The 13376-nt window shown below is 50.4% G+C and overlaps 1 protein-coding gene across 3 annotated transcripts; it reads right to left on the bottom strand.

The window, feature by feature from the left end:
* Nucleotides 1-760: 760 nt before the first annotated feature.
* TOE1 (target of EGR1, exonuclease) lies at nucleotides 761-11954 on the bottom strand. 3 transcript variants are annotated; one of them, XM_078617141.1, is made up of 7 exons: nucleotides 11620-11954; nucleotides 10338-10378; nucleotides 9330-9426; nucleotides 8477-8635; nucleotides 6725-6987; nucleotides 5566-5743; nucleotides 761-3676 (listed from the first exon to the last, which is right to left on the bottom strand). In XM_078617141.1, exons 1-7 carry the CDS (start codon nucleotides 11740-11742, stop codon nucleotides 2945-2947), a joined length of 1593 nt encoding a protein of 530 aa, XP_078473267.1. In that variant the 5' UTR covers nucleotides 11743-11954; the 3' UTR covers nucleotides 761-2944. The 3 variants fall into 3 exon arrangements, with proteins under 3 accessions (XP_078473267.1, XP_078473268.1, XP_078473269.1); XM_078617142.1 differs by having other exon boundaries at nucleotides 11880-11937; XM_078617143.1 differs by lacking the exon at nucleotides 8477-8635.
* Between the last annotated feature and the right edge of the window lie 1422 nt (nucleotides 11955-13376).

Below are 13376 nucleotides of genomic sequence, written 5' to 3'. Positions count from 1 at the left end.
TTTTATAGCTGTGACTTTACCGAAAGAACCAAAGAGTATGGATCCCTGCAGTCACGAAAACTTCAAATCTAGCAAGGAAAATGCCCAAGAGGTGATTAGTGCAGATGATAATACCTCTATATACGCAGTAGATGCCTTCTTGGAGCTTCGTATATTTAAACTTAGTATACTGAACACCTTATAACTTTATTACGACAAGGATGCGTTCCCAGCCTTCATAAACTTACCATATTGTAAACAGACAATTTATAGTGAAAATAACATTATGTAATACCACGTGATAATTAAAACTGACAGACTGATGAATGTTATATTTATTAATTTAAATGTATTTATTTTTAGCTTTGTGTAAAATAATGGCTAAAAATGTCAATGTACGCTGTACCACAACTTTGTTCAATCAATATACGCATATCGAGGTATTATTGTATTGGATCATGTGTAGTTTATAGGTGGATTATCACATCGCGGGATCATGAGAGACGGTGATAGCTTAAGGGCACCTTCATCCACCATATGCAAGTACTATATGCAGTAGACCTGTGAAGTTGAAGAAACTTTAATCAATCTCCATTCTTACCAGAAATACCGCACGAGGCCTGCAGTGCAGCATTGTGCGTGCGAGCTTTGGTGGATCCCATTGATGAAATGCCCTCCCTACGTGCAAGATCCAACGGTGGATTGACCACGGCTTAGGTTAATTAAAATATTAAATGAGACATCAAAATCTAATGAAGCTTCTGCAAAAAACAAAAACTCATTTGTAAGTCAAAATGTTTTTTTTATTTTAATAAAAACACGGACATTTTAGAATACTGGAAATTCTCCGAGACATTGCTAGGCATCATGGAGGCACAGGGAAATGCATTGTGAACATTGCATACATTTGCAAGTAAGATTAATACGTTGTGCAAGTCGAAACCTTATGACAAAGTAAAAACATGTCACGCAACCTATTTTATTTTTGGTGTTTTTCCACAATTTCATTATTACTGTTACTATTGGCCTCATGTCATGAGACTTGACACCTGTTTTCCACTGGCACATCCAAACTGTTCCAGAGCCATGCCGAGCCAGCTCTGCGCGATTCAGGAGGCGCAGGTTGTTTTTCCACTGCAGAAGCAAGCTGTGCCACTGACGTCGCACACGTTGAACGAGTGAAGATGGATGTACACAAACTAATAGCCTTTAACAGACTGTTGGGGCAAGTGCTGTTAGCGAGCACCTACGAAGGCCGGCACGGCACACAAGGGGGTGGGTGGCTGGCACCATGTCCGGCCGCCTTAGTCTCCCTAATGGCGATGTTTAAACACCACACCAGGTACTCGTATGAGGCAGAGTCGACCTCGGGGAGGCCCAGGACCGGTTGAGATAATCGTCACTGGTGTTGGCCGCGAGCGGGAATCGAACTCGGGTCGCCGGGTTCATAGCGCAGTCCGTTAACCAATACACAACCACCATACACACTCACACAGTACACGCTCACCAATGGAGCACAAAGTGGTTCTGGCTCGGCTCGGAAAATAGCCAGTGGAAAATCACCCATAACACGATAGCCCCGTGCTGCCGCGGCTCAGATGTGGCAGTGGAAAATTGACTATAAAAATACACCCTACTCTTAAAGCACACTGCATAACCCCACATGTTCGCGAATGACCCACAATTAAAAATATCACATATTCATGGTATGTCCACGCTTAACGCGTATTCACACAACGCATTTTCACTAGAATGCGGTTCTTCCATGATGGAACACTTCGCACAGCGGTCGACGACAATCTACTTTCTTGAGCTGCGCAGGTAAGATAAAGTACGTGGAATGCGCAGTACCCTCAGTTATTTGTCCCGCCATCTGACCATGTGTGTGTACATTGTATCTTGCCGAACTTTATCATTACATTATTTAGGGGGAGTTTATTTTCGCTTAAACGTGTTTTTCGCTTAACACGGCACTTTACAGGAACGCATCTACCGTGTTAAATGAGAACTTGCCGTACTTCTGAGATCCCTTGAGTGACATTTTTATCCACAACATTAGGGGCACACATTTTCACTTGATGTTCAAAGGATAGTAAAATCTTGATTTGAAGCATTCGTGACTGCAGGAATCCATACTCTTTGGTTCTTTCGGTAAAGTCACATAGGTAGAAAATAAAATAAAACAAATCACATTTCGGGTGCAACACAAGCGTCCGTCATCAGGTGGGAAAGCATGGTCTGCTGCTAAGGCAGACTGTTTTAAAAGGATAATCGTCACTGGTGTTGGTAGCTGAGTAAAACAGTCTGCCTCAGCAGCAGACCAGGCTTTCCCACCTGATGACCGACGCTTGTGTTGCGCCCGAAACGTCGTGATTTATTTTATTTTATACTTACGTGACTTTACCGAAAGAACCAAAGCGTAGCATAGTCAAAGTTCAACCAATATGTTTAAGTCCGGAAGAAGGAATTTAGCCCAAGTGAATAATTTTTTATGCCATTTTTGTGCAGTTATCAGTGACTGGACTGGACTGGGCCTTGCTGTATATGCTTATGAACTTACCCAGCCAGTTTAAACACACAGGTGGCTAAATGGATTACAACCTACTACCAGCGTCAGTGCTGCTTACCAAAGCCATCTGGTCACCTTCAGTCTCCTTTTCACTTCCTTAGGGTACCAACATCTGTCACCGACTCAATGGCATAACAGACCAAGGAGTGATTCGTAATAGATGTTTGGGTTAGGTCATATTATGATCTGGCCAAATTTGTGTCATTTCAAAAACTCCACCACCGCACGATACTGCCAAACAAATTATCGTATGTACAAGCTGGCCAATTATTGTCTCATCTGCTAAGTTGAATGACACAAAACTTGGCCAAATAACTGTGGCCTGACCTAGAAATCAATTACGAACCATACAATTGGCTGTAAATACCCGTGCATTGGGTTCGACCGAGGAGCCATTCACTCAATGTGTTTGCCCAACCGTGTCATCTTATCACGATGCGCCCGGGACGAGTTCGAGTAGGCACTCTTGTACACGTGCAGCGGCATAGCCTTGCCACTCAGATAAAGTTTGTTGCGGCAGCTCGGAAGCCAGCTCTCCGTCACGTCTGGCACAATCTGCTCGCCCACATCGCCTCCACACTGGCTAGAGCCCCCGTTTTGGAAGGCAAGGACGCTGGCAAACACAAACCCCGTCATGAACGCATCAAAGCCCGCCCGGTGACTCCCAGACGCCACTGCCACCGCCGAATTCATCAGTTTTATCTCCGACTCTTTCCCGTCACCTGGCTCGCCGCCATCGTCATCATTGGAAATTTTGGCAGGTGCCTCGATTTTGAGAGGCACATCCAACGGGCTGGAAACCCGCTCCTCTAATTCCACCGTCTCCAAGTGTTCCTCGCTCATCCTGGGTCGCTTTGACACCAAGTCGTCACCAAGGTCGGTTTCTCTTTTGGCAACGGTTTGGTTGTCCCGAACGGCTTGGACTTCAGCAATATTTGCTGGGTCATCGACGAGAACACCGGGCTGGCTGCTGGGGCTGCCGTCCGTCTCGCTTTTGGCACGAGATTTTTTCCGGGATCGTGAGCGACGTTGCCGCTTGGTCTGGACCAGCCTCTCGTGGTCATCCAGGATGCGTTCCATGTCGTGCGAAAGTGGACACTTGACTCCCAATGAGCACCAGCCATACCCCTGCACACGCGCACACACACCCAGGAAGCCACAGACAATGGGCACAGTTAATTGGCCCAGCGGTAGCGCGTTTACCGCTCATTAAATATGTCTGCCGTTCAAATTGCAGACCGCCCCAATTAATGCTGCAGCCGTATTAACCATAAAAAACGATGCACCATCCGCTTCATTAACCGCGGACGTTATATATCCCCCAACGTCATTCGACACGAGTAGGCCAATGTGTGCTGGCGTCATGGTCCAAATTTGCCATGTTAAAAAAAAATATATATACCACAAATTACTCCACTGGGATTGCACGCAACAATCAGACTATGTCAGCTGGTAAGCCCGATTCAGGCAGGTTTCTTACAAAGACGACCAACCAACGCCCCCTCCTGGTAGTCTAATGCCCAATTGTCCTGCACAGGGACAGCTGCCACTTGAGGTGCCCTTTGAATGTTTAGGATGAGATGTGATACGCGAGGTGCTTTGAGTTGCTGAAGCATTTAAAAGCACACGCCCTTATCAATGCAAAGACAACTTCATTATTACAATTATAATGATAAGGATAGGTTAGCGAGGCAGGCATTCTAAGCGACACATTGAGGTTGGCAATCTTGGGATCTTAACACGTGATGGAGGGATACTGAGAGTATGCTCGTTGGAGGTCACACTTCGACTTTTTAAAATATAGTTGCCGAGCACAAGCCAAAAGACCCAAACATTAAGTGGCCAGTAACAAACAGCACCATCAATAATGTAATAGCTAAGAGTCAAACATTCCTTGATTTTTCGATTTAAAGCTTTCGTGACTGCAGGGATTCATCTTCTTGGTTCTTTCGGTAAAGTCACTTAAAAGGGAAGTAGTAAAATAATAAAAATAGGAATGAACAAGTTCACAGGAACAGTAACCATGGTAGTAGCGGTGAGAATTTCCTGGGTCTATCATTGGAAAACTTGGTATATTCCGTGAGGTTACATTGATATTAGCCAAGCTGTAAATTTCTTCCCAGTAAAAATCTCTCATCTGCGACCCTATTACCTGTGACTCCTATCATCCAAAGGAGCTGTAGGATACGTGAAAACTCCAATTAACCACGGACCTATTCCTCCAATTATCAACTGCCATCTACAAAATGTTCCATAAGTCATTGCGAAAGGGCTTACAATTACCCATGATTTTTTTTGCAATTACACACGATTATGTGATTTTTTTCCCCCACAATCGGCTGTTAATCCCACGGAAAATAGAATCCACGACATTGTTTGCCCACATTGCACCGGATAAGGGGAACTGTCGTGCACGTTCTCGTTTTAATATCACACCGAATAAGTTTGTGAGAAAATTCACACATTAATATTGTGATGCATATCCTGTGTACTGTGGGTTCTTTGCAAGCCATCTGGCTACCATGAGAGGTTCGTTCATGAGGCTATTCACAAACACAGAGATAATTTCAACTGAGAAGATGGATTCTGGCTTAGCAATCATTGGAAGGATTTGATCAACCATTTCGGGTCTTAATTGATTGTGTTCACGCTTACGGTGACTTTCAGACCGCATTCCATTTTCTGCTCCCCCCTCCTCTTTTATGAACATAGATGGACTCGTCCATCTGGCCAACTGCCAAATCGCTGTCCGTGGTGCTGACGTCAGGACAAACCGCCACTTTTTCAAATTTTCTTTCTGTGGATTTCACACCTGATGATGATTGCTTGTGTTGCAGTCGAAACGTCGTAAGAATTTTGATTGTTTAATATTTATATTATCTTATTATTTCCCTTCTACGTGACTTTACCGAAAGAACCAAGAATAGGAATCCCTGCAGTCACGAAAGCTTTCAAAATCAAAATTAATATTATTATTACACGGTGCCATCATGAGAGGGCATGGTTGTAGTGGTTACCGCAAACCGCTCGCATATGGCAGGCTCCGTCTGCATCGCCTCCTCGCTCTTCTCTGGGCCGGCACGGGGCTCGGGGCACAGCCGCTCATCCACATGGTCCAGCAGGGACGGGGGAACGTCACCAAACTGCACGTGCACGCCGCTGCCCACGACGCCCGACTTCACCCCTCCCCGTGTACTGTGAGAACACACAGAGAGACACATCACTCCCCGTGTACTGTGAGAACGCACAGAGAGACACATCACTCCCCGTGTACTGTGAGAACACACAGAGAAACACATCACTCCCTGTGTACTGTGGGCACACACAGAGAAACACATCACTCCCTGTGTACTGTGGGCACACACAGAGAAAAACATCACTCCCTGTGTACTGTGGGCACACACAGAGAAACACATCACTCCCTGTGTACTGTGGGCACACACAGAGAAAAACATCACTCCCTGTGTACTGTGGGCACACACAGAGACACATCACTCCCTGTGTACTGTGGGCACACACAGAGAAAAACATCACTCCCTGTGTACTGTGGGCACACACAGAGACACATCACTCCCTGTGTACTGTGGGCACACACAGAGAAAAACATCACTCCCTGTGTACTATGGGCACACACAGAGACACATCACTCCCTGTGTACTGTGGGCACACACAGAGACACATCACTCCCTGTGTACTGTGGGCACACACAGAGACACACCCTCTCTGTGTACTGTGGGCACACACAGAGACACACCCTCCCTGTGTACTGCGAGCACACAGAAACACATCACTCCCTGTGTACTGTGGGCACACAGAAACACATCACTCCCCGTGTACTGTGAGAACATACACAGAAACACACCCTGTGTACTGTGGGCACACACAGAAACACATCCCTCCCCATGTACTGTGGGCACACACAGACAATATCACGTGAGTGGCTATATCGGGTGGTGTAGGGTATCACAAAAAAAGATGTGGTCAAAATATTTAGCCTACTCCAAAAATCAATTACAAATCAAACATACATTAGCTCATCCAAAATGCTTGTATCAAAATGCTTGAGGTCGTAATTGACCCTTTCACATTCCTTGTTGGTCGAATTTTCAATTGCTCCAACCTGCGCCCGGGAAAATAACTGCACAGACACAGGCACAGATGCGCCCAACACCTTACCACTTGCGGAAGGCGTACTCCAGGAAGGAAGCTGCCATATCCGTTTCTGTCTCCACAATGTGCTTGGTGTCATAGATGCCGGCTGGGAGCAGGGTGGCCAGGTCGGCCATGAAGGTTTGTAGCGTGGGTGGCAGGGTGGTATGCAGAGCCTGGAACAGGAACGCCAGGTCCAGGAGACCGTTGTGCAGCACTAGTGGCCGTTCGGCAAGCACCACCTCTGAGAACAGAGCCCGAGCACCAGGCGCTGTGCTGTCTGAGGCAGTCTACGGGCACACACAAAGACAAAGATCCCCCCCGTTATAGTCTTAACAGACTGTTGGGGCAAGTGTTAGCGAGCACCTATGAAGGCCAGCACGGCACACAGAGGGGGTGGGTAGCCAGCACCACGCCTTTGTCTCCTCAGTGGCGATGTTTACGCACCGGATCAGGTACTCAACGGAGTCGACCTAGGGGAGGCCCAGGACCGATTCAGATAACCGTCACTGGTGTTGGCCGCGAGCGGGAATCGAACTCGGGTCGCCGGGTTCATAGAGCAGCGTGCTAATCGCTACACTCGCACTCCCCACACACAGACACCCACACGGGAGCAAAGGTGTAGAGAGGAATTGTAGCACAGGGCAAAATATAGCCACCAACAGAATTGCTGCATATTAACAGGATACGCATCACAATATATATTTTTTTAGAAACACTTGCTCAACACAGGCCCAAAGGCCCAACGTGTCAAGCATTCAGCAACAAACAACAGCACCATCAAAGCTGTAATATAGAGTTAACACGTTGACTCGCGGTGTGTGGCGAGTATGTTGGTAAGCAGATGAGTAAGTGTGTGAATGAGTAAGAGGGTGTATTGTTATGACCTGCAGTATGGTGGTACAACACAGTATCGATGAGACTTGGTTAAGGGATCAATCAGTGAAATTCAAGGGAACATTAACCATGGGAGCAGCAATAGAAGCATGATTAGGAGGTGAATCACCCCGGTGAGTGAGCGAGTGACTGGAGAGCATCAGTGAGTGATGGATCATCAATCAACCCGACTGCTTTTCTACGAATTCCATCGAGCGCATTGAGCTAAGAACTGGATGCCCTCTCCCACATATGACAACAGTTTTCCTTAAATAAAGTTTTTGTGGAGTTAGATCACGTAAATGTTAACCCATCACAAACCGACACAGCCAATTCGTAAGGTTTGTCACGTAAACAAAACGTGCTCATTAGTTACCACTTCAGTACGCCCGCAACATTTACGAAAGCCTACGTGTTAAAGGAAGTTTTCCAAGGGCCGAATTTATCATTTGTATCGGAGTAATAACTGTTCATTTATAAGCTTTAGGGGCTACGTGATGGGCTGCGCTGACCAGCATGGTGGAGTATGGTCAAATAAACCCCGTGTCCAGCGGGTTATTGTTAGATTTCTGCAACTATCCCCACACCCATAACAATATTTACTTTAATATTATTGTATATAGCGCCATCGTTCATGCAAATTGTTTCTCAAAATGCTGCAGATTTTTTTTACGTGCACAGTTTTAACACAGAGGTGCCGTAGAAGCGACAGGCAAGCAGAAAGGGCAGCCAGAACCGGCAGCAACAATTTTGCAAGCTCTGTGGTCCTATATTGGGGTGTTTGGCCGAGTCCAAATTGCACACACTCACATTACGCTGTAAGGGACCTGGTATCAGAGTTGCAAACAGGACAGATGAGACGCAAACAGCACACACACTACAAGGCTGGACAGCAGGACCCACCATGTCACTGCCAGGTCGGTAGGGCAGGCCTTGTGTGTACTGCTTGTTAAAATCAAAGCCGTGCTCCACCAGAAATTTTAAGGACTGTGGCTCCACAGTGTACTCCTCTGTGCTAAGCAGCGTCAGGTTCAAAACCTGCACTTCATATCTGCTGTAGCCCTGAACAAACAAAAAATAACATCAAACATTAGTCATACATTTTTTTTATTTGAGTGGGGAGGGTGGGGCTGGGTGGGGGGTGGGGCTGGGTGGGGAGGGTCTGGTCACCCCATGGTGCCCTTATAAAACTCAACGTTTAACCTACTCACGCCGGCTTGTGCCCACCCTCACATTCGCCCATATATGCGGAATACACCACGCTGCCGTTGACCCTGGCCATTGACCGAGCAACCCAACGTTCCTACCAGCTCCCTCCGCAGGAATGTGTTATAAACACACAACCTCACGTCAATAATAAATACTATTACTTACATGTGCATATACTGTATACAATCCGTATTGAGGCAGCGGTCATCATGCACTAACAGCCTTGAGCAAGTGGTGAAAATACCCTGTTCCTACGGCAGGGGCGGATATATCCATGCAACAATCACTGTGGTACTAATTATATCGACCCCCACTGGGATGATGGGCTTCATAGCTCATCGGATTCCTCCAGGATAAATACGTATTTTGACTCTGACGGGCTGAGTCAACCCCCAACCAGGATTTGAACTCACTCGCTCTGCCGCTGAGCCATCTGGCTCATTGGTGTACATGACCAAGAACCTCATCCCAAACCACCTGACATGGTAGCATGCTTGCGATGGCTATAACCGTCTTCTCACAGAGAATCCAACACACACAAACCAACCTTTCCAGGAAGGAGGCGGAAACAGGCGAGGCCGATGGACAGCAGGGAGCGTGTCCTCGCTGCATTACGAATCGCAATGTAGCGCTCTTCTATTGACCTGCAGGCACACACACAACTTGCATTCAAATATCAATATTATACTGGTTGGAACCCCCTGGTTACACCAGCCCACAGGGGATTATTGTGTCCGTCGTGTATGGGAGGGGTGGGGCTGGGTGGAGAGGGGAGGGTGGGGAGGGGCTGGGTGGGTAGGGAGGGGAGGGTGAGGGGCTGGGTGGGAAGGGTGGGGAGGGGCTGGGCTGGGTGGGGAGGGTGGGGCTGGGTGGGGAGGGTGGGGCTGGGTGGGAGGAGGGGTGGGGCTGGGTGGGAAGGGTGGGGCTGGGTGGGGGGAGGGGTGGGGCTGGGTGGGGAGGGGCTGGTCACCTCGTGATGCCCTTATAAAACTCAACGTTTAACCTACTCACGCCGGCTTGTGCCCCCCCTCACAGTCGGGCATATTTGCGGAATACACCACGCCGCCGTTGACCCTGGCCATTAACCGAGCAACCCAACGTTCCTACCAGCTCCCTCCGCAGGAATGTGTTCCCGAGCCAAAACAACAGAGTTGGTGGAACCTTAACAACGCCGGTAGGTGCGTAAGATGACAAGAATGGGGCTTACTTAATATAGTAGCCCATTGGGTTCATACTACCAAGATTTTCAGCAGATTTATATTTTTAGAATATACATTTGCTTGGTTTGCGATGCTACAATGGGGAATTTCACAGTGGAGCAGATGAGAGAATGAGCGGGTTTTGGAAGCTGTTCCAGGATGTATGCCGTGGCACATGGCAACTAATACTAATGTGACGTCTGTCAGCTGAGTCACTTTTGAAAAAGATCTTCTTAGCTTAATGCGCTTTACTCAGAAAATAAACTTCTGATTCTGTTACGAATATCATTTGTGCGTGTCAAGCATGGTACAGACGATTGTATTCAGCGTGATGGTTCTTGTGTTTGAACACTTACTGGGCAAGTAATGCTTTTCTGTTACCCAGACCACTCATTTCCTGCGTAAATACAAAACACACGCGTGCACACGAGGTCACACGTCAACTCTGCTATCGAATGAGATAACACATAACGTGTCACTTATCTACGGGATCTTTTTTTGCCAGTATCAAGACGATCAAACAAAGACAATGCCTTAATCGCCCTTTCTGACATTAATACAGCTGTTAAGATGTTCAAACACCTTAACAGTCGCAAATTAAAAGGCATCGACTCTTGTGCAAGTGCAATATAGTAACAATAATCAATACCTATACATCCAGTAAGGCCGCACTGAATCCAAAGACCGATTTTCAGTAGGAGGCTCTTTCTACATGGGGTATATTTTAAGATTAGATTTTCAGTCCATTTATGATGAGCATTATACAACACGTGGGAGGAAAGCCACACGCGCGAGGGGGCAACGCTCTATCCCATACAGACGGAACAGATGGAGATTAGTCCACACTTTGCTGTACCACCTCCTGGCGAGCCAGGGGAAGGGTGTCCTCCTCGCAACATGCCGCGCGTGTCGGTGATCCACCAACCCTCCACAGCGCCGGGTCACAGGTCGCGTGCGCCTTGTGGCCTCGCAGGATCGCGAGAGGCGGCGGCTTGGGGAGGCCTCCACCCAGCAGTGGATCGATCATGGTCGCGCATCCCACTCACCCCCCCCGCACGCCTCACCCCCCCCCCCCACCTCGCCGCCCCCCACCTCGCCTCACCGTCCCCCTCACCCCCCCCCCCACCTCACCCCCCCACCTCACCTCGCCGCCCCCCACCCCCCCGACCCCCACCTCGCCTCACCTCACCTCACCGCCCCCCCCCCCTACCTCACCCCCCCACCTCGCCTCACCGCCCCCCCCCCCACCTCGCCGCCCCCCACCTCGCCTCACCGTCCCCCTCACCTCACCCCCCCCCACCTCACCCCCCCCACCTCACCCCCCCACCTCGCCGCCCCCCACCCCCCCGACCCCCACCTCGCCTCACCGCCCCCCCCCCACCTCACCCCCCCACCTCGCCTCACCGCCCCCCACCCCTCCGCCCCCCACCTCACCTCACCGCCCCTCCCCCCGCCTCACCACCCCGCCCCCCACCTCACGCCACCACCTCACCGCCCACCCCCACCTCACCCCCCCACCTCGCCTCACCGCCCCCCACCCCTCCGCCCCCGCCCCCCACCTCACCTCACCGCCCCCCCCCCGCCTCACCCCCCCGCCCCCCACCTCACGCCACCACCCCACCCCCCACCCCGCCTCACCGCGTCCATGGCGATGAAGGAGGCTGCGCGCACGGCGCGGCGCGCGCTCTCCCAGCACGCGGCCGCGTTCCCCGCGTGCACGTCCAGCACGGGCACGCGCCCGCCCCCGCGCGCCCACGACATTCGGCTCAGAGATTTACGAACGAACGCGCGCGATGGCCTTCTTCTGCTGCTGCTGCTGCCGTCAATCGGCAGACCCCCGCCGCGACTTCGTTGGCTACGTAGGGTGCGAAAGAAGTCCAAATGCGACGCGAACTCACGTAGCAGAGAACGACTCAGCCACCACGACCACCGCGCGTGGCGTGTGACTGGCGCGTGACGTCATGAACGGTGGCCGAGGCGGGCACCGCGCGATTGCAAATCCGCGGGCGCGCGTGACGTAGCCGGAGGGGGGGGACGACGGCGTTCCCACGACTACGGGAACGCGTGCTGCGATTAGTTCATTCATCCGTGCTGCGATTCATTCATGCATGCTCCCGTTTCATTCACACGTGCTCCGATTTATTCATTCACACGTGCTCCTGATTGATTTGCGCGTGCTCCCGATTCATTCAAAATCCCAGGTGTGCCCGTGGGAAAATCCCAGGTGTGTTGTGGCAAGATCCCAGGTGTGCCCGTGGCAAAATCCCAGGTGTGCCCGTGGGAAAATCCCAGGTGTGTTGTGGCAAAATTCCAGGTGTGTCCGTGGCAAAATCCCAGGTGTGTCCGTGGCAAAATCCCAGGTGTGTTGTGGCAAGATCCCAGGTGTGCCCGTGGCAAAATCCCAGGTGTGCCCGTGGGAAAATCCCAGGTGTGTTGTGGCAAAATCCCAGGTGTGTTGTGGCAAAATCCCAGGTGTGCCCGTGGCAAAATCCCAGGTGTGCCCGTGGGAAAATCCCAGGTGTGTTGTGGCAAGATCCCAGGTGTGCCCGTGGCAAAATCCCAGATGTGCCCGTGGGAAAATCCCAGGTGTGTTGTGGCAAAATCCCAGGTGTGTCCGTGGCAAAATCCCAGGTGTGTCCGTGGCAAAATCCCAGGTGTGCTGTGGAAAAATCCCAGGTGTGCCACGGAACTGTCGGAATTATAGGAAGGAACGACACCCCAAGCCCCCAAACGCCCCATCTCCAGCCCTTCCCTCTCCATTGTTCACCCTGGCGCAGTGCTGCAGCAGAGAAAGCCGTCAGCCACCACCACCGGCCCTCCCAACCCACTCGGTCGTGCATGCGTAGTTGGGCCAACAGACGCAGAGACGTGGAGACACACACAGACACACAAAGACACGGGCACGAATACACGGACGCAGTTGGGCTAATTATTGTCAAGGACCTTGACAACGCCACTTGATTGCCTTGTCCTCGGCGAAATCAGGACTGTGTAAGCATAGAACAGTGCATTCCCTATCAGCCATAATGCATTCCCATCCATCCACGCGGGCCCACTGATGTATTGGTTCGGTGTAGACGCGAATATCGAGCAAGCTCGAGTGTGTGTGTTGTTGTAGTGGGGAGCGGTTGTGTAGCGGTTAGCGCGCTGCGCTACGAACCCGGCCACCCGGGTTCGATTCCCGCTCACGGCCAACACCAGTGACGATTATTTTAACCGGTCCTGGGCCTCCCCTAGGTCGACTCAGCCTCAAATGAGTACCCTGTGCGGTGTGTAAACATCGCCACTGGGGAGACAAAGGCGGCCGGGCGTGGTACTGGCCACCCACCCCCTCGTGGTGCCGTGCCGGCCTTAATAGGCGCTCGCTAACAGCACTTGCCCCAACAGTATGTTAA

This window comes from Lampetra planeri, chromosome 53 (assembly GCF_965212315.1).
Source record: "Lampetra planeri chromosome 53, kcLamPlan1.2.h2, whole genome shotgun sequence".
Taxonomy (NCBI): domain Eukaryota; kingdom Metazoa; phylum Chordata; class Hyperoartia; order Petromyzontiformes; family Petromyzontidae; genus Lampetra; species Lampetra planeri.
Note: the sequence above shows the minus strand (reverse complement) of the source record. Positions and strands in the feature narration are given on the sequence as shown.